General features: G+C 36.3%; 1 protein-coding gene across 3 annotated transcripts in view; it reads left to right on the top strand.

Moving 5' to 3' along the window:
• QC (glutaminyl cyclase) overlaps nucleotides 1–22,615 on the top strand; it is a 414,279-nt gene that overhangs the window by 253,769 nt on the left and 137,895 nt on the right. For all 3 annotated transcript variants that reach the window (XM_089391524.1, XM_089391522.1, XM_089391523.1), the window contains exons 6-7: nucleotides 20,869–20,986; nucleotides 21,211–21,308. In XM_089391524.1, the coding sequence (XP_089247650.1) occupies nucleotides 20,869–20,986; nucleotides 21,211–21,308 (216 nt within the window). The remainder of the gene's footprint in view (nucleotides 1–20,868; nucleotides 20,987–21,210; nucleotides 21,309–22,615) is intronic.

The following is a 22,615-nucleotide window of genomic DNA, read 5'->3' as shown; positions in this document are numbered from 1 at the left end:
GCCGAGGGTTGGGGCAGCGCAGTTTTATAAGGGATGCTAAATGTTCAAAATGCAATTTTTTTTGAAAGAAACAAATAATTTTTGAGTGGGGCAGCTTAATGATAAAGTCTAGGCCCTAGTATTGATATGCTATTCATGGTAATGTTAAATTTTTAACATTACCATGAAATGACTCAGGATGTTTGAGGGTGGTTCCGGCCTCATTGGATTTCATATGGAGAAAGTAGAATTTTAGGTTTCATTCAAAATCTAACAGACTTATCAGTTTTTCAGGATTTCAAGATTGGGAGATTGTAATGTTTCCAGGTGACACCACCTGCCCGGGCTACCCTTGCCACCAGTAGAGGACGTGGTCTACCTCCTATAGCTCCTACTTCTAGTTCTTCAGCTTTTAGAGCACAACAGACTCCACTACCAACTCCACTAGCACCAACATCTACATCTAGAGGGAAAGGGAACGTTGTGGCATTTTCTTGCAAGAGGGGCAGAGGAAATCAATAGGATTAGACTTTAGTTATTTTCTTCACTTTATTGTATATGACATTATGACATGATGAGATACATTATTATATTTTTTGTTGATATTTTGAGGTTGAGTTGGGACTCAGGAGTCAGGACTTACTATTCAGGACATGATTCAATGTTATGTGTGATTTTAGCGCTAGAAATGATATTAAACATCCTATATATTAGTTCTTTTATCATATTTATGTGTCAATGTATTTATTTTATGTTGTAGATGGTTTACATATTAAAAAAATTATAAAAATGAATATTTTTGTACCAAATGATTTTTTCCCGATTATTTTCGATTATTTCTCGATAATTACGATTTTTTTTCGATTTTTTCCTCGCGCCGATATTATCCCGATAACGTTTAATGCAACATTGGTTCAAACAGAATTGAAAGATATGATTTCTTCTAGGGGAAATTCATCCCCGAGCCAAATTTTAACACTCCCTCTCAGCTAGGGAGGAATTTCTTTTTGCATCAAAGATATCTGCTTCCTCTGATCTCTTTAATTCATCTCAGTTCAACTCTGCTCTGTAACATCTATAACAATGAAGTTGCAATCTAAAGAAGAATCGTCCACTTGACACAAATTTGGAAAGGAAATGATCATCTCATGTCACATAGACAAAGATTACACTCAACCGATTTTCATCTCAAAAAATTAGGTGATAGAACACAGGGATCACATAGACAAGACTCAAATAATTCACACAAACAAGAAGCAAACAAAACCAAGTGTCAAGTGTCAATTTTTCATAGGGCTACATTGTTCTTTGCTTTGATAATTGCATTTCTTCATTAATACATTAAGTTCACCCCATAGCATCATAACATTATTCAGATTTACTTCATTATTCATCAGCATATGCAACTATGTAGAAAGAACAATAACATCATCATCAATGTAGCGGAACATAAAGGAACAATAGAAGAAAAGCATGCACACATAGAGACACCAGGATTGATTAGAGACCAAGGCAAAACCCACTATGGGAAAACCCTTGCAAATCTTCTTCTAATAGATTGTCATCAAATGATTCAGCAAAAGAGAGTACAATGATCCATATCTTCACAACAACTAGAATATCCATGAAATGCATCTAAACATCAAAACTCTGATTCAGATAACTGTAATGTACTGTCACTGCCTGTAGCCTGCTGTCGAACACTTCTATCACTGATCCAGGTGGATGTTGGTGGCCACCCACCAACCCATTTGGACCCCCACAACTGTCTCTTTCAGTCTTTTCAGTTTCCTAAATTGTAGCACAATTTACTATTTTTAGCAGTTTTTCGGGTCCTAAACTTCTGGAGATGTTTTGAGGCCCTAAACGACGTTTTTTTGGGAATTTGGGGCAACATGGGTCCATGGACCCATGTTGCCTCCCAAAGTGGTAGTACTCGGATAGATCTTTTTAACGAGCTATCGTGCGCGTCAAACGGAGATCGTATGCGAAAGTTATGACCCCGGGAAATTGATGTACCAATTTACCCAAACGGGGCCCACAATTTGGCGTTTCATCTTCTAGGGGTAGGTTTTGGAATGTGAAGGGTTTTCCATTGTTTCTCAATAATAAATAGGCCTTCGAGCCTCATTGTAACTCAGTTTGGAGAATAGTTCAGAAGCATGTAGCCATCACATCTCTTCTCAGAGATAAGCTACCATCGCCCTAGCTGGTTTATTTCCTTTTCTGGTTGTAAGCATATTTCAGTATTTTCCATTAATGAAATGAAGTATTATTTCCGCTGCATCTTTGTGTATATGGTTATCTCTGTAATTTATTGCGTTCCTGCTTAAATCCGGATCAATCACTAAGCGAAATCTTCGGAACGCTGAAATTTCATCTTGGAGTCCCGGATACAGGGAGGAGGCGCTGTGGGAGTGACTATGACAAACCTGGTTGCTCTTTGTGAACTGCATGATAGTGACTATGACAGCTCGGTCGCACATTGTGAATTGCATGATTGTGCGGGCGACCACGACCAAACTGACCCAGACTCCCAGTCGCTCTCATGAAGACTCTGTGCTAGCGTCCAAGGGTCCGTAGACGTTGTCAAGACCATTGTGTGCCAGCGTCCAGGGACTGAATTGCTCAGTTTTGTGCCAGCATCTAGGAATCAAAAACTCAAACTTAGTGGAAGCTTCATCATGTAACTTTGGACCCTTGTGCGGGCTTCCTCCGTCAAACTTGTGCGAGGCAAGACAAAATAGAAGAGAAGAGAGCTTGATCAATGTGTCCAGATGAGCTTGAGGTCTTTTCTATTTATAGGCTTCCATGAGAGCTTGATCATCTTCCCTCTCAAGGAGGCACCAACCACAAGCCTAAGCTTGAGTCGCACAGCTGCACAATCTCAATATATGAGAGTATCGCAGTCCAAACTATATATATATATATATATGGGATTCTCTGCCTATTGGATCCCACTCTTTATTATCGCAATGCATCCATGTCATATCCAGATCATGCTCATACAACTCTCTAAGGAGCTTCTTCAACCTGCTCATAGCTAGTCATGCTAGCAACATCATACTCAACCTCGGTTGTGTCACAAACCTCTCATCATGTCATATCTCATACTAAGGCAACACTCATATGTGCTCATCTCATCAATAATCAACATCAACATATCCATGCAGTCATATACCAAGAATAGATCATATCATGCAAACATCTCAAAGGATTCTTGGCGGCAATGTGTATGAAGCGGCTCAATCATGAACTTATTCAGGTTCTATGCACATCATATATATACATATGGATGTTCAAAACGAAACATCAATGCTTCAATCAACTGTCGGATGCCATGTCAAGTTCAACAACATCTTTAACTTCAAATCAGAGTGTCCAAGGATTTGCATGTCCACTTCTCAATGCTTCTTTAATAGTTTCACAATATAGATTATCTTTTCCCAACTTCAGAAATTGATTCATCATGCCATGATACATTATTACGAGCTTCAGAAGCCATCTCCCTCTTACTTATATCGTTAGAGGCTTGTTGACCACTACGTGTCAACTACCCATAGCAATACACTCATTTTTTTCGCAAAAGGGATAACGCTTGATCGATGTGTCCATGCCTTTTGACTTCCATCATCAACCTGATCATGTTATGTTGTAAACCCAGTCTGCATGTGTAAATTGTAAATAATCTTAGCAGATATGAGTCATGTATGTAAATTGCCTAGGTGGACCTAATTTTTTTAGTGATAATCTACGTTCCGGAAGGTATTTTGTCTCACCGATCCATGATCAGCAGAGTTTTCCTTCAGCCTAACCCCAAAGCCGGAATGAATTTTGTCATTAAAATCTTAGGGGAATCCTAGTGCGTTAATCTGCTAGATTATATTTGGTCGCAGAACTGGGTGATCTATGAGGGTCTATGTCAAATGGGTTTTCCCCCTTCAGATGTAAAATTGTAAAAGTCATGATGTAAAGTGTCTTGAGGGTTAGAAAATGTTTTAGTCCCCTCATAAGTCCTAAGTCCTAGGTCCTAGGTAATTTTTCCAAAGGCTAAGTTCGAGGATCCAAAATATAAAAATTAAAGAAATAAAAAAATAAAATTTAAAAAATAGATAAAAAATAAATAAATAATAAAAAAAATAAAATAAAAATAAATAAATAAAATAATAATAATATAAAATAATAAGTCGAAATTTTGAGAAAGCAAATGCAAAATTTTAATTTATTAAAAATTCGACGGATAAGATTAAAAGATATCTTGATCCTCATCGATGGACGAGATTATTTTGACATGGATCACTCGAACTAGCCGTTGGGAATTTTTTCTTTAAATAGGGTGCTAGGGGTCATTTGAGATCATTCGATCTGTGAGTCTTGTGCTGAAGAAAACTCTCTTGTAAACTTTTTTGTGCAATAAAGAAATACTTTGGGGTTGAAATCTCGCTGGTGTTACTCTCCTGAAGTGTTGTAAGCTGTTTTATTTTCTGCATAATTTTATTTTCAGCCATTAGTAATAGCTTGGTGAAGAGTGATGTTGAACACAAGTATCTTGTTCACTCACTAGGGTTTTAATAGTAGTAGAATTTCTGGAAAAAATGGCAGGTATCTCCATTGGATTTGGAATTTAGTACTGTTTTTTCCCTCTTTATTAATAGCTGAAGTGAGCTGTGCAGGAAATCCAGATTGAGAAGATTAACGGGCGTTTGGGGAAGTTCTAGGCTGAACCAACCAACTCCCGAAAAGCATTCTCTTGTAGAGCCTAGCCAGTTTCGATTTTGGGTCTGTCATTTAAAGTTTATTTTTTGAATTGCATGAGAGATTTCTGAAGTATCTCATAGTAAATCTGATATTCTGAAAATATTATTGAGGGTTACTGATAAATCCGGCTGTTGTAGAGTCACAAAGCTGTAAATATTGTAGCTGGTTTGTAGGGTTTTGGTTTTTATATATATATTCTCTGGCTTTTTATCTTTCCATTGCAGGTTGCAGGGTTTTCTGAAGATTTCCGAGGGTTTGATCAGCTCCTTGCTACTTCTCAGGGTCTCTTTGTGTTACAGGGGCATTTTGAATTTTTTTTTTGAGGCAGATCTATGCAGTTACATCACTCAACGCTTCCCCCTTCATTTGCGTGTTTTCTGCGTGTAATTCTACTGCATATACATAGTCCTTTAAGCCAGCATCTTCATTCCACAGCTTCTACTGCTGCTCCAACTGCTGTCCATTTGCTCAACCTCCTCACGCAGCTGCCGTCACCTGCACACAACAAAACGAATAAGAGTTTCTTTTTTTATGCGTGCGTAGATGGATAGACATTTGGGCATTTATATGCGTGTACATGGAAATTAACTTTTGTCTAAATTTGGATAGTTCTTCCTTGTTTCTTGAAGCTTCCCAGAACTAGGAAAATTTTGAAGACTTCATCTCAATGCAACAGAGAATGGAGCCTTCCACTATCAATTCAGTAGCTTCTTTGATTACACCAGTTATTCCACTATCTATTTTTCTTGGACATACAAAAACATCTACACCAAATGGACAAAACGCCGCACAGTTTAGTGCAAAAGTCTTTTTCTTGCCCCTAAAATAGTTCTCACCTTGAATCTTGAATGTGGAAGGTTGAACGAATGACCAACAATCCTGCATTTCTTTCTTTGCAGGACGAAATGGAACCTGAGCACCTGCTATAGGTTTATTTAAAAATTGTTTTGAGGAATAAGAATCAATATTCTCATCATTTTGGTCATGGTTTTCTTTCTTCTCTTTCCCATAATCCACTTTTTCTTTTTCAAATATGTCATCTTCATGATTATCTTCTTCTTTTTCTTCTTCCACATTTTCCTCTTCGTCATCATCAATGTCTTCTTTTGCATTTTCGTCATTGTTATGATATTGTTCATCTTCTTGTTTCTCAAGATAATCCTCATCCACATCATCTTCATTTGGATCCTCATCTTCATCTATATCATTCTCATCCACATCAAGACTACCTTCATCTGGATCCTCATCTTGATCTATATCAACTTCATCGGAATCATTTTCTGCAATGCCTTCATCTTCAACATTATAATCATCTAGTGCTTCATCTTCTTCACCATCTTGATTGATATTGTTTTCATATTCATCATTATCTATTACATCTTCATTTTCATTATCATCATTCTGATCAAAATCTTCTTCTCCTGCTTCACCTCGTTCGTTTCCTCACTGTCGCTATCATCTTCCTTATTATCGATTTCCTTTAGACGTGTTGTTACTTCTGCACATGATTTTTCTAATTGCTGAAGTTTTTCTTGAATTTTACTAAACTGCTCAATGAATTCAGGACATAAATGTAATGGCATATTGTGCAGCGGATAACGTCCAAAGGCTTGCATGGCTCTGATACCATTGAAGCAACAAAACTGTAGCTTGTTGACTTTAATGTTAAAATACACAAATGTATTTGTAAGTAATATTTTATGAATATATATAAATGTACAAGTGATGTTGAATGTTACAATGAGGGCCTGCATATATGCCTAGGAAGGTGTCCTTTCATGATTGAGCATGTCTCTTAGATGTGCCTTTCACTCAATTTAATGACTATTTAACATAATCATTATTTTGATTTTTATTATTTACATCATTTATATTTCTTTTATTTGTTATGAATTATATTCATAACACTTTTCTCTTTCGCTTTTTACATTTGCTCTCGACAGGATGCGAAGTTGATGTTGATGTGATCGATGTGCAACTTTCTATTTGATTTGGACAACCCTTATACGACAAATTTGGAACGTCCAAGACTTTTGTGACTTGCTCTGCTTTTTCATGAACTTGATCTGTTTTTACTGGTGGATCAACCTTGCAAGTATCAATGACTTCTTCATAATAAGATGAAGTTTGCTTCTGTGAGCTGGGGGGCTTGTGTTTTGGATCCTTTGGTCTTGGATTGAGTTCCTGAACCTGCAATTTTCCATTATCTGCAAGTTATTTTGATGAATGATTTGTTTGCTTCTTATGGCATTCATTTGATTAGAATGCTCATCCTTCATAGCACTGATTTCTCTTACATGATTCTCCTCCATGGTGTTCATCATATTTTGAAAGGTGATCATTTGATTATGCTGCGTAACTTCCATAACCTGCAACCTGTTCTGAAGAGCCATATGACTGGGTTTCATGTCCTTTATCATGATTTATTTGAATAGAACTCATTTCTTCCTTATGATTTGCTTCCATAGTGATCAAATAATTTTGCATGGTGGTCATCTGATTAGAGTGGTTAACTTTCATGATTTCTAGCTCCTCATCATGCTTTTCTTCTATGGTCAATAATTCGGTATACATGGTTCTCATATCCTTAGCGTGATGTGCCATCAATTTATCTTGATTTAGTTCCATGGTTTTCATCATTTGAGTTAACTTATTGATTAGTTGCTTATCTTTTTCCTTTTCATCATCAATACCAATTCGACAACTTGTCCCTGCCTTTCCGCTGTCGCAGATTCATCTTGAAATGACACAAGCGGATTCATCATGAAATTTCTTGCAAGGTTTGCAATATGGCACATCCTCTTGATATTTTTCTATGATATTTGGGTCTTTCATATGGCTAATCTCATTGTAATGACCCATTTCGATCTAAAAGCAGAAGAGTATTAGCATGGATACGATGTATGCATATGATAGCTACATATGCAAACATCGCATACCTTGCACTAGTATACTTATTAAATAATTAGGAAAAATCTTTAAATGAATGAAAATGGACTAAGTACTTAAATTATTGAAAAAAAAGATATTACCTAAAATCCGACACTCAAAATATACATATTAAATACTTCGTACTTATAAGGTTGTTAAATAAAATTTACAATTCCAATCCTTCTAAAATAAATATTGATCATTATAGATTTTAAAGTTATAAGTTAATTATTGTTAATATGTATAGGTACATAAATATATATTCATAAGTTAAAGTTTTTAAATTAAAATAATAAACATTTGATATATAAATATATATAACTATTGATTATTTTATTATAATTAAATTTTATAAAAATTATTAAAGTTTAAAACACGTCAACACATCAAGATACATATCCTCACCTCCCTTTACACATAAAGCTTATATCTACCAAATAAAATTTGATGAGGGCGGTGGAAGAAGGCGGTGACTACCTAGGAAAGGTACTTATCCCAAGCACGCAGAGGCAGGAAGGGAGGGATTTTTGGGGGAAAGAAATACTGGATGGAGAACGGGAAATCTGAATCAGAGCCGAAGATTTGATTCAAAGCTGGATATCTGAATGAAAATTTGAGAATTGAGCAATTATTCTTGAAGCTTTTGGGCACAGGGGACCAAAATATTCCAATTGGGAAGTATTTTGGAGCTGAGTACCAAGGCTGTGCTCAGCTTGGCTGGGAGGATTGGTCATTTGGTAACCAGAGCGAAATTGGAGCGAGGACAACCCAGAATCTGGGATCGACATCAAACTCAGAAGAAAACAGGTATTTATAGTGAATTGATAAGTTTTGTTCTTAAATTTCATTGTATGCAATGTTCGAAGTAAATTTCTAAGTTTTTGAATTAAGAACCCTTACACTCATCTCATTGATCAGTGCTAGAGGCACAAGGCGAGCCCCTTCGATTTCCATATTTGTCTTCAAAGGCCTCAACTTTTGATTGTAAGGAGTCAAAAGTTTCATTAGGGAACTCCCAAAACCAATCCTGTGCATTGCCTTGTAATGAAAGAACAAAGAATCACATCTTGACATCCTCATGCTCATCATATGTACAACCACTGAACTTTGCCATATGAAAAATGAACTTTGTAAGATGATCATTAGTAGTGACTGCATCATTATCAGTGAAAGAAGGCAAATTATCAAGGGCCTCTCCTAAAAGATCATGAAGAATGTCAGTAAAGCGACAAGGGGTGAAATTACTCATGATGACCTGCTTGAGGGGAAGAGGGGCTAAATGGATGCTAGAGAAAGAGATCCCAACTCAAGAAAATTAAGAGATCCACAAGAAGCGAGCTTCTAGCAGAAATTCTTGTAAGAAATGGAAGAAGTGGAGTCGGCACTTAAACATGAATCTAGCTCGAAGATCCAAAAGACAAAAAATCGAAAGGTTAGTCAAGGATCAAGCAGATGGATATCAAAGAAAGCTTCTTGTATGAGAAAAATGGATGAGTAAGTGGAGTCACCACCCAAACAGGAAACCAACCTAAATGTCCAAGTGCTAAAGGTGTGAATGAACAAGATGAGAGGATTATTGAGAGGAGAAAGAATAAGGTGATGAGAGGATGAAAAATGATTGAATAGTAATGATTAGATTAGATTTTAAGTATGAGACCAGTGCCTTATGGAGTCACAATTCTTGCTTATTATAAATTGAAACCAAGTAACTAGATGGACACTCATTTCTTAATATGATAGACTATCCTATATAATATGCAATTCCTAAGAGCTAGGTGTGATGCAAGGATGTTGGTTTGTTTTAGCTTAAATGCGTAGTCTAAGTTGAACCTCTCCCTTAACTATTTTGAGAAACAACCTTCAGAGTAGGTTGTGAAATGGAAGCCAACGGGAAGTAGGCAACGACATGATTAACGATACCTCCCCCTGTGTTCCACCCACCCAGTGACTTCGGCATTGCAGAGACTGTGGCTTTGACGATTGCAACGTCACCGTGTTAACCACTAGGAAGAGTTGAATCCCTCAAGCTAATTGGAAAAGGGTGGCCCTAGGAGTCTATCAACCAAGCTTATGCTTAGAGGTAAATTATTAATGCAAACTAAGTCCTGAGATGTGTATGCAAGATAGATTGAGTGAGTCTTCTTGAGTTAAGATTGTTTATTTTATTTAAGTACTTAGTGTGAATTATCTTATGGCTAGAGGACTTAACAATGATTAGATAACTATTTTACGACAAGACAAGTGCTTAAAGATACAAGTGTCAATATTCAACAATATTCCACAAGATGTTTAGAACAAATGTCTAATTCAACAATGATTACTTGAGATATGCCAATGACCAATGTTGAAATTTTCACTTATAATGATAACCATTGGAACTTAAGATGCCAAATGCTTAAGATAAACAACCAAGATATCAAAGCCTCTTAAGATTATAATCTTCAACTTAGAGCAATTATCTAACGATTTCTTAATAATGCCTTAGTTAGATGTCAAGCACAGTGATGATAATGCTCAAACAATTTAAACCACCAATGAGATTTAAAGACTTAGATGTTGAGTGTATTAAGTGTCAAGTTAACAAATTCTCAAGATTAGCAAGTGTTATATTTCAAAATCCACCATAACATCTCAGCACTTTGTTAAATGATATAAAAATAGACCATGAACAGCAATCATCTATCATCAGCTAAATCTTAGAATGACCAAAACGATATCCGGCAATTGAGAATTTTCAAAAAAATGAATGCTTTAAACCACCACGAATCATAAATCATTAACCAGATATCAATTTCGCATCTCGACTTTGAAAATATAGATCTCAACATGAAAGATATAACATGAAAAGCCACTGAATCTGGCAAAACTAATTTTCCACAAAATTTTAATATTTTATACTTTTTCAAAATTTTTTTTTTTTTGAAACAAAAGTTAAAAAAAAAGAAAATTAATCTAAAAACTAAACTATAAAACTAAATCTAAAATCCTTTATTATTATTATTATTATTTTTTTTTTTTTTATTTTTTTTTTTATTTTTAAACAAAATTTAATCTAAAACTTAACCGTATAAAAATTAAAACTAAGTCTAAAGCCTAAATTTATTTTTTATTTTTTTATATTATAAAAATCTAAAAAAAAGAAACGATTTAAAAATGAAAATTAAAATCTAAAATTTTAAAAATTATAAAATCTAAATTATAACTAAACTAACCTAAATCTAAACCTTAGCTTAAATCGAAATACGCAAATGCATCTAATAACCATTGAACGCAGAACTTATAAAACAAAGAAATCGTAAAACTAAAAACCCGACCCTAACAAGGGAAAAATCGCTGGAGCCTCTCGCTGGAGAAAATGATATGTAGACGCTTCAAGGGAATACCTGGCCCGCAAATGAAACTGAAACCTTGAGCCGCAGCCGCAGATCTCTGGATCTGATCTGTGAGTCTGTACTGACAAAGCTCTCTTGTAATCTGATTTTCTGGTTAATAAAGAAGGCTTTGGGGTCCAAATCTGGCCGGTGTTACTCTCTGGAATTGCTGTGAGATGTTTATTTTTCTGCATATTTCAGTTCTCAGCCGTTAATAATAGCTTGTTTTCAGAGTATTGTGAGTACAGGTATATTGCTCACTTGCTAGGGTTTGAATGTTGTAGGGTTTCTGGAATAATGGCAGGTATCTCCATTATCTCTTGAAATCTAGCAGCGTTTCTTGCCCTCTTTACTGATGTTTGCTTGAGGTGTGCAAGAAATCTTTAGGTGAAGGGTATTTGTGGGCGTTCGGGGAAGTTATGGGCTGAACCAGCCGACTCCCACAAGCTTTTCTTTGCAGAGCCTAGCTGATTTTGGCCCTGGGTTAATCATTAAGAGTTTATTTCCTGTTTTACATGAGAGATTTTCTTTATTTTCACAGTAAAGTTCAAATTTCTGATATATTGAAAACATTACTGCAATAAATGTTAAATTTGGCTGTCCAAGAGCTGTAATTTCCTTGTAATTCTAGGTTAATTTTGAAGTGGTCTTATTTTGAAGTTTTGCATATATCTGCCGGGCTCTTGCTTTCTGTTTTCCAGGGTTATCATTACGCTGCTCTATCCGCCATTTTCCCTGTCCACAGCAGAAATGCATTGACTTCATGCTTCAATCAGGCAAAACGAAATCATTCTCTGAGGGATTCTTCAGATTTGGTCTCAGTAGCATAAAACGCTCAGGTAAAATTTCAGCGAATCCGTTTCTCAGATGCCAGGGTCATTGTCGAAGTCTTCAAAAGGTGAAACCCTGAGCATTTTTCCGAGTTCCGCTGACAGCAGGTTATGCATTCAACGTTGATTCAAATGCGTTTTGCTTAGCGTGGTATCGTGGCAGCGTGCAGTGTGTCTCTTTTTTGTTTTACAGTCATCTCCTTTCAAAGCAGCAGGGTTTTCAGCGTCGGCATCGTAGCAAATAGAATGAGGTTTTGTTTGTATTCAGCGACGCCATACTAATTCCTCTTTAAAGTAGACGGGTTAACCAGCATCGAACCCGGGTCACCCTCCTTTCTCCTGCGGCTGAGACAGTGCCAGTTACGCCCCAAAAAACCTGCTGGATTGATCATTTCATTGGCCGCTGACGGGTTCTCTGCATAATCGAAGGCAGAAGGTAATATCCTGAAGTCGGAAGCTGATTCTTCTAAAGCTCGCGTGGGCGTCAAAGCATCGGACCAGTTCTGCGATCTGCGGCTCAAGGTTTCAGTTTCATTTGCGGGCCAGGTATTCCCTTGAAGCGTCTACATATCATTTTCTCCAGCGAGAGCCTCCGGCGATTTTTCCCTTGTTAGGGTCGGGTTTTTAGTTTTACGATTTCTTTGTTTTATAAGTTCTGCGTTCAATGGTTATTAGATGCATTTGCGTATTTCGATTTAAGCTAAGGTTTAGATTTAGGTTAGTTTAGTTATAATTTAGATTTTATAATTTTTTAAATTTTAGATTTTAATTTTCATTTTTAAATCGTTTCTTTTTTTTAGATTTTTATAATATAAAAAAATAAAAAATAAATTTAGGCTTTAGACTTAGTTTTAATTTTTATATGGTTAAGTTTTAGATTAAATTTTGTTTAATAATAATAATAATAATAATAATAATAAAGGATTTTAGATTTAGTTTTATAGTTTAGTTTTTAGATTAATTTTCTTTTTTTTTTTTAACTTTTGTTTCAAAAAAAAAAAAAAAAATTTAAAAATTTTGAAAAAGTATAAAATATTAAAATTTTGTGGAAAATTAGTTTTGCCAGATTCAATGGCTTTTCATGTTATATCTTTCATGCTGAGATCTATATTTTCAAAGTCGATATGCGAAATTGATATCTGGTTAATGGTTTATGATTCGTGGTGGTTTAAAGCATTCATTTTTTTGAAAATTCTCAATTGTCGGATATCGTTTTGGTCATTCTAAGATTTAGCTGATGATAGATGATTGCTGTTCATGGTCTATTTTTATATCATTTAACAAGTAATCATCTTTTAAGGCACTGGTCTGCTAACTAATCAAATCATTTTAGTGCTTATCTTAATCGTGTCTCGTGTCTCCCAAACCAACTGGTCGACAGTTGGTCTTCATCATCTCGCAGGGTCTACCCCCCTTAGCCGTGGGAGACAAGCTTAAATGGAGGGATCGGGGATCAGAGTGACAGCCCCCGGTCTGAGCGTTGTCGTGCCAATCCGCGCGACAACACACTTATTGATTTTATGACAACAGTAAGAAAGTTATAACAACAGTGGAAAACACCTTAGATTCAATGGATAACAAGTTAATAGTGATTAGCAATGATCAGTGAAATGCCCGAAAACTTGCGAAAGTAAAATATGAGTTTTAAGCCACTTTATGATGCAATATTCAGTGCTAGATCAGATCTGATATATCTTATAACAACAGTAAACAAATCAATAGATCAACAAGCTAATGATGCTAAAACCAATGCCCAATATGCCCAAAAATAGTAAAAATTTACCAAAACTGAAAAAATTAATTTTTGGAGACCTCTTTAGGGGTGTGATTCAGAAATTGCAGATCTGATTCAGTGACTTATGCAGAAAATTCCAGCAAACAAATATTTAGATCTAAGCTAGATCCTAGATGCCCAAGTGGCAAAAATTTAAGAAAATTTAGATTTTGTAATTTTGAGTGATTTTGACCAATTCAAATGTATTTTTTAGGGATATTATATTACTATTATCACTGCTGTACTAAAACATAGGCAAAATGAGGGTTTAGAGAGCAAACCCTAGGCCTAAGTCTTTGAAGATGAACATGCCCAAGTTGCCCAAAATTTCTCCAATGATCTTGTACCTGAAAACACAAGTTTTTGAGCGAGTTTCTTCTGCAAAACCACCAAGGAATCATTCTTGAAAATTTCAGAGATGGAACTAGGGCAAACTAGGGAAAAATAAGCCAAGGAGGGCCAACGCTAGGCCTAAAAGGGCTAGCGTTGTTGGAAGAGGAGGCTAGGATGGTAGATCAGGGGTTAAAATGACAAGAGGAGATCGAGAAAAGATAACGATGGAGGGAGAGAGGGATAAAAGGTTGGACACTAGGGCTTAGAGGGAAAATGACTAGGTTTAGGGGCTTAAAAGCTGACGACAAGCTCTCTAAGGCTGCCATCTAGGGAGAAGAAGGGGGGTCGAGGCCTCCTAGGCCCACGTCCAACCTTAAAAAGGGCCTAAAACCCCAACGAAGGGCTAGGGAAGGGAGGTTGAGGCCTCTAAGGCTTATGACCTGCCCTAAATGGGAAAAAAGGAGGACGTAGAGGCAAGAAAGGCTGACGCAGGGGCCTTAGAGGTTGATGCTGGGCTAGAGGAGGCTGGATCCGTGCCCAGAGGCCTAAAAAATGAAACCATTGCTTCATAATTTTTTTTCTCTTCTAGATCTGAATTATGGTGCAATTTTTCCAACGGCTGGCCTTGCAATTTTTTTTTAGAGACTAGATTTTACCTTCAAGGGCCTAGATCTAGCTCTACTTCAACCTTTTCTCTTGATTCAACTTGCAAAAATGAAAATAAAACACCCAAACACCAAATATATACAAAATCTTAAAATCGCAAAACCCCAATTAGCAAAAATAATTTACAAAATTATTTTACAAATATACAAATAAACAAGGGTTTTGAAAATCCAAATTTTTGAGAAATAAATTTCTGGTGTCTATTTTCTTTGATAAATGGCTAAAAATGCTTCACAAAGTACATGCACAATATAGCCTTAGCGAATATGTAATCCATCACATAAATATTCAGGATCCAAGCAAAGTTGATCCCTGCCCACAGTTTGTGAACTTGGAGACCAAGGGTTAAAGTACCTGCAAACACTATGTATTTATCTCAAGACAATCATATATTAGCACAACATAGGAAAGCCCGTAGTCAGTACATACCACAAATCAATGAATATGGACACCTCATGTTGCACCCCAAAGCCTTTATTATGATAGAAAAAATAGTTCCTAGTGGGACAATAGTTTACACAAATGCTTCAACAGCAATTTCTTAGCCATAAATCAGATGGCTAGAGACTCAAATGACTCTCTATTTTATGGATAAATCTTCCAAGTGAAAAATAATGGCTAGTTTCCTTGATCCTTGTCAAAATAATCTCGGCCATTGAAAAATACTTGATCATCTTTTAATCGTAGCTGTTGAATTTTTATTTTTGAGGAATTTTCGAATTTATTATCTAATTCCATTTTTATTAACTTAAAATTAATTATTTTGAGCTAATTTCCTCAAAAAATTGACTTGGATTTAACCACCAAGGTCCAAGGGTCCAATTTTCTTGAAATTTCCAATATTCTTTTGGTGGAGGACCTCCAAAAATTAATTCTTTAAAGACCCACGAATTTTTCACTTGGAGAATTTAATTTTCCTAAGACAATTTAATTTGACTCTAATTAATCAATTTTCTAGATTAGGATTTAATTATTTTTGTGAGAAAAATTAATTAATTGACACTTCAGGGGATTAATTATTTTTTCCACCCTCTAATATTTTAACCATGGTGTCTAAGTATGAGGGACCATGTATTACAATATTTTTTTACATAAGGCTTACAATTCAACCCTCCAACGGGGAATACCCATTCAACTTAGACCCTCAAATTACATACCCAATTCGCGATACAATATGATCTAGTAGACCAAGTGATTTGTAATAAAATAATTTAGCTAATTAGCTTAAATTATTCCCAAGTCACTTTACATAAGACTTGACTAGAACACTAGTACTCACCTAAGACTTTGACGAAGAATTCCATCCTAGCTTTGGGGTGAGGTTGGAGGGAAAAACTTTGCCGACCATATGTGTTTAGAAACACAAATGAATGAGTGAGACGAAAAACCTCCTAAGATTAAACTCTCGCCAAAATAATAGACAAGACTTACCTAAGTTGTTACATACATTCACGGTTTTACTGCATCATTTACATCACATAACTTGCAGAATGGGTTTACAATGACACATGAACTGCTGATAGATGATCCGATCCTGTTGAAAAAAATTGGTACTTCCGTTTCCTTGGAACTTTGACAAATACTATGCAATAGGTTCCATCTATAGGTCCAAGCAACTTAACTGGCGTACAGGCCCTCCAGAGGGACATATTGACACTCATAGTTGATGTGCTGAGAGCCATGGGACTCGTGATAGTTGTAGAGCATTATTTTTATCCATGGCCACCTTCAACACCCACTAATGTCCTAGATCCCCTATATCATTTATGGGACAATGCCCCTGGACTAGCATGCTCTGAGCCGCCTTAGCAGTACTATTGTGTGAGGGATTTGATCTAAGGCCCATATGAGGTTTGTCTCGACTCTCATGCCTTGAGACATGGGTGGGCTAGCACCATCTTCAATGCACTAAATATTGTAGCAAAATCAGGCTTTCACACCACTAGGAGACCCATGAGACCCATTTTGTGCCCAAACCCAAAATTGGAGCGCAGAGATGATTTTGACAGAAATCTTGGTCCAACCCTTAGATGGTGATTTTAGAGGGCCTCTACATGTCTTAGTACCATTTACCCTCAACACAAGCCTTAGGAGGGCTCTTTCTAGCATGATGTCAGTGTTTCGGCCCTCTTGTTTAGAGATTATTTCATTTCATCAAAAGCTACAAGGTCAGTGTGTGACCTTGCTTGTAGTTTGCCCATTATTTTAGTGTTTGAGGGGCTTGTAGGCTAAAATAGGCATTCATATACCTCATATAAATTAGAGAACATGTCATTATATTGGATCATCATCACATCTTTGGATTTTCAGTCTCATTAGAGGAATTCATACTTGTTCTCTTGTGGATGTATTCGAGATCTTGGATGCATTTTGGTATTTGGAGCTAATCTTGGATATTCTTTGGAGCTATTCTTTGGTCTAATGGATGGAAATCTTACATGCTATCTTGTAAGTTCACTTAATTGTTGAAATTTTTTTACTTGACATCTAATGTGTGGAATTATTGATTCGAGGTCATGCTAAATTGTGCCCTAATTTAATGAAGATCTATTGAATTGCTATCTAGATGAATATTGCATGCATTACTCATACATAGCATGTAATAATTTGTCCTAGTGATGAACTCCTTGAAGCTAATCCATGAAAATCCATTTTTCCATCACATAGGTTAATGCTTGAAATCTTGTTGTTAGGACATCAAATTCAAGCCTCCTTAGGAACAATTTTGGCTAATTTATTTCATCCTAGACCTCATATTCCCAAGGGACAAGGGAATGGTGTAGTTGATGGTGATCATTCTCTATTTTTATCTGTATTTTCTCTTTCCTAATGCAGACCTTTCAAGGCCAAGCTAGGAAACTAGGGCTTGGTTTGAACCCCTAGGCAAGTGGAGTTTTGGTGATTAGAGAGCTTAAACATCAAGGGGATAGTATTTGCCACAAAATCTATCTTTTTGGTGGGCATCCACTTCAATTTCATCCATAAACTTTCTTGCCCTAGTTCTTTGCCTAAGAGGGAAACCCTAGTTTTCTTTGCTTCAACTTAAGGGCTTCCCTAAAGGTTTCATGAGCCTTAGCATAGCTGGTATACATTGCAAGAAACCTTTTCTCTTTGCCTTGACCGTTGGATATTCCAACACTTATCAAGTTTATCAAACCCTAGGTCTTGTCCCTTCTTTCCTAGGTCTCCTAATAAACAGAAAATTGTCTCCTTGTGGAGCCTTGAACCTAAATTGTTCATTTCTTGAAGAGATCCTAGTGAGCACTGAGGTCATCTCACACATTAACCTTAGAATATCTATCATAAGTGATCTCTCTCCTATCGAGACTCCTCCTATCGGTAAAAATATGTAAAGAGTAGGGGGTTCTCGCTGTGGTGACAGTGGACCAGTCATTGCTGTTTTGTGGTGTAGTTTATGCCTTGTAGGGTTTCCCTCTCCAAGGCCTACTATATTTTGTGGTAATATGCCCAACAATGATCTCTAAGTTTATGCTCTCAGATTGATAATTTAATATCTCGTATTTAAGCAATTAAATTGAATGTCACTTTGTTAAACCACCACTTAGTAGAGAGTTGCAACTTTTGCTAGACATCAGTTTGTGGTCATCTTTAAACCACGATCTCCACCGTTTCATCAGTTTGTGGTCATCTTTAAAACACCTTCTGAGAGCGCTTTTATTTCATAGAAGTCATAAAATGTGAGCTAAATTAGGTAATGTATTGAGAACTACTTTGAGCCAAGTCTAGTTGGTGGTCAGCCTTACACCACCATTTAGTTGAAGACTTTGTCTTTTGTTAGCCTTTTGGTTTGTGTGTGCTTATTCCAAAACCACTAGATTCAACAAGCACATTTAGCTATATGCAACTATCCACTTCCATATTACAGTGCTTTGCTTGGACTCGCACACACCCCTTCATGTTGGGGGGAATGTTGGAATCTTTATCCATAAGGGTTATGGTAAATATATTATTCTGTTGAGGAAGAATACGAAGAGTTATTGATAGTCCAAGAGACCTCCTAGGCATAGTATTCCAAACTGGAACCGGTGACCAAACTGGTCCACCTATCAAATTGGGTTTCAAATCAGAACCGATCAATCTGGGACTGGTCAGATCTGAATGAATTGATCTTTAAAAAAATACATGAAATAATTAGTTTTTAATGAAAAAAACTATTTTTAAGATTTAAGACCATGATTCCAAACCAAATGGCCTCTAGAGTCCAAAACCAATGCTATAAGCTATGGGGTCACTGGCCTACTACAAGTCTACATATCAATGATCAAACTCAGTACTACTACTAGACAAGGGATCATCAACATGAGCTACATAAATAATCTGGCTCAATGTTTGAGAACTCCTAAAAGTCCTCTACAACCTTAGTAGTAGTGGTAGTAGTAGTAGTAAAAATAGACATCAAAACTACAAATCACTGATCAACATGATCACTCATGAAACGCATCATTGATTCAACACTAATAGAAATGGGATCATCAACAAGAGACACATAAACATCATCTTGCTCAGTCTTCAAACTTGTATTTCCCAACCTTATAATAATATGATAACAATTGAAAAAGTTTAACATGCATAATCAGTGATTTTGGTTTGAGTGAAGGGTTCATCTCCTGAACCTTATAATGTGGTAGAAAAAGCTTAGCATGCCTAACCAATTATTTTCCTTTGAGTGAAGTTTACATTCTTGTTAAGGCCATGGTAGAGGAGTTCAACAATCAATATCACCAACATCAACAAAGTTCACAAATCAATGCCACCAACATCAAGGTTCTTAAAGGGCTTCATGCTCTTGATCAAATGCCAATCTCATACCCTCATGCATGATGGAATCAAATGGAAACATAGCAAACCCCCAAACCATGAAATCCTGAAAATCATTAAGTCCATTGAATTTTGAGTGAACTCTAAAATTCTAGTTTCTCCATATGAAATCCAATGAGGTTGAAACCTCTCTCAAACATCTTGAGTCATTTCATGGTAATGTTAAAAATTTAAGTAAAATGATGAAAATGAAAAATAAAGGAAATGACATTTCCTTTATTTTTCGTTTTCATCCTTTTACTTTAAGAATTTAACATTACCATTGATTGCTAGTGTTGCTAGGGTTGATATGTGTGAGGAAAATGAGAAGGGAGGCATGCTTTTCTTAGAGGCGCTGTTTTTGGAGCAAAAGAACCCCAAATTTCCCTCAAAATGACATCAAAACTCACAAAATTGCATTCTGTGGGGTCCTTAGTTGGCCTAGCAAGAAACTGACCGATTTATGAAGGAACCGGCCAATTTATGGGAAAGTCGGCCAATATATGGGAAAATCAGCCATTTCCGTCATAAACCAACAGATTTATGGCTGGACAGAACAAAAAACTGGTGGGCCGCTCAGATAACTGGGTTTCAACAGGTTTAATGGCCAAGGCTAATGAACCGATTGGTTTGACCGGTTTCCAGTTCAGACCGGCCGATTTTGAATACTATACTCCTAGGAGATGAATCCAAAGATCATAGGACAATGTATTTAGATGTATCATATTATGAGAGATTGCATCACATGCTTATCTCTTCAATCTCGTGTGTTCAATAGCCATCTCTGTCAATGCCTCTTATTTGAGCTCTTCCTAGACGAACAGCAAATGAAAAGCTCTAGGGTGGTTACACTAGACTAGAAGGGCGGGCTGGACACCATGGTGAAATAAGGAAACAAGTATAACTTCAAGCATCATGATCCATTATCTGATTTCAACCCATGATTCCTACTTAGATGCCTAAAACACTAAATGCAAGCACTTTTTATGAAAAAATTGCTAATGTCCACCTTCATCGGATGAGTACGCTGATCAAGTGAATGGGATGACCAATAATGAGTGAGAGGCATCTGAGAGGCTGCTATCTGGGGGGCATGTGAGGCTGCTGGCTTCAAATATGCATAATGGGAATTTTTTTCACCAATGGTTACCCCCATATATACATGGGTAACAATCACCATTCATCGCTTCATCATCTTTGCCCATTTTGATGTTTTTTCTATCCATGCTTGAGAATTGCATTGAAGTATCAATGTGGCATTCAAATTTTGTTTAAAGAATGGCTACTGTCTTTTTTCCTTTACAGCATCATAATGTGATCTTATTCCCGTTCTAAATATTTGTTTTTTTATTTAGCTCCTAATATTCAAAGACTTTTTTAGTTCTAAACCTTGGTTATGATGTCTTAGGTGGGTAGATTTCACCATCCTATGAAAGATGGTTGGGGATTGACAAGTGATGGAGAAAATTTATTTGGGAGTGATGGAAGTTCAACTATATATTATTTTGATCCACTTACATTCAAAGGTTGTGCAATCGGTACATTGTTTGTATTATTTGTTTCATTTGCAATGGCTCTTTTTCTTCAAGTGAAATTCGAAAATTCAATATCTAGTTATATCCCTGTAAACTAGTATGCAAGCCTCATTAATTTTTAGTACAATGATATTTTTCATATGTAATATTTTACCATCTCTGTAATTTACAACTGAAAAATGACATTTATTTTCCTGATTGTGAGCTTTGGACAGAAAAACGCAGAGTATCAGTGAAATATGATGGATTTGATGTTTCATATTTGAACGAACTTGAGTATATAAATGGTGAAGTCTGGGCAAATGTTTGGCAGGTAGGCAAAATGTTTCTCTAAGATTAGGTAGCTACAAATTTGCACTCTCTGATTTTGTACTAGGTATTTTCATATCATCTCTACATTATATAGTGTCAATTTCTTTGTCCGATTATATATAGGACCACCCATACACGGTTCATCTATGGCAATATGTAGAAAAAAGAATAACGAATTGATTTTGTAAAATTTCCAATGAATCTTTTCCTATATATATATATATATCCTGTCTGTCATGTAATTTGAATTTATTCACAATTCAGTCTAGATGATGATATGAGCTTTTTGAACTTTCAAATGTGTTTTCCTTCTTTGAATGAAACTGTCTCTCATGTATTCTTTCATGTATTGCCCACGGTCATCATTTGTAACAACAATCAGTTTTAGAAATGTAGTTTATAGCATGATATCATTCATTGTGCAATTCTCCTTGATAGTTGCTAACATCATGTATTATTCTTAATCGCTAGGAAATGCATTTCATTTTAATTGGTGACACAATTAGTGTTAAAATTGGCATCTAGGGCCAAGTTCCACCTTATGATAGCTCATATGATGGAGGTGATTATTGCATTGGATTCCTCTTTCGGAGAGGTACAATTTTGATATAAAGATCATCTCATTTTGACAAGCAGAAATGGAATTATGAATTTATTTCTCCTATGGACAAATTGTCAAAGTTGGCTCCAGTGAAATGTAGGCTCATGAGGCCCAATAGATGTGTCTCTTCACCCTCAACGAAGTGTATAAATAAGAGAGACCTTTTCCTCATTTTGACATCATCTCATCACATCTTCTTCCCTCTCTTGATTGGGTCGTACAACATTGGAGGCATCTCTTCTTCGCACGTGTGGCAGCTCTCTTTCTCTCTCTACTTCGCACATGTGGCAGGAGACCGAGTTTCTCTGGGTGAAACAGGTCGCAAATTTCAAAGCATTGACCAGCTCTGACTTTGGGTGATTTGACCAGTGTTGACCAGCTTTGACTTGGGTGATTTGACAAGTGTTGACCTCAGTTTTTGGGCCAGGATTTTAATTTTTCTAGGCCACATTTATTGGCACAGAAATCGAGGCATTTGGAGTGGTTTGACCAGCATTGACTTCAGGTTTGACTGCAGAAATTACAACAAACTTTTTCTCTCTTTTGACTGGGTTTGACTGAAGAATTTGAGCTGTTTTGAAGGCCGAATTGAACTGCTGATTGGAGGACATTTTGGGGTAACTTTGACCATCTTTGACTTTCTGGTTAGAGTTGATTTGACTGCTGATTTGGCACATCTGTTTTGGGCTTATATTTGTACTCTCTCT

This window comes from Pinus tabuliformis, chromosome 1_1 (genome assembly GCF_031772625.1).
Source record: "Pinus tabuliformis cultivar Carrire ecotype Pingquan chromosome 1_1, CPIR1, whole genome shotgun sequence".
NCBI lineage: Eukaryota > Viridiplantae > Streptophyta > Pinopsida > Pinales > Pinaceae > Pinus > Pinus tabuliformis.
The sequence above is the reverse complement of the archived record's forward strand: the minus strand, read 5'-3'. Positions and strand labels throughout refer to the sequence as shown.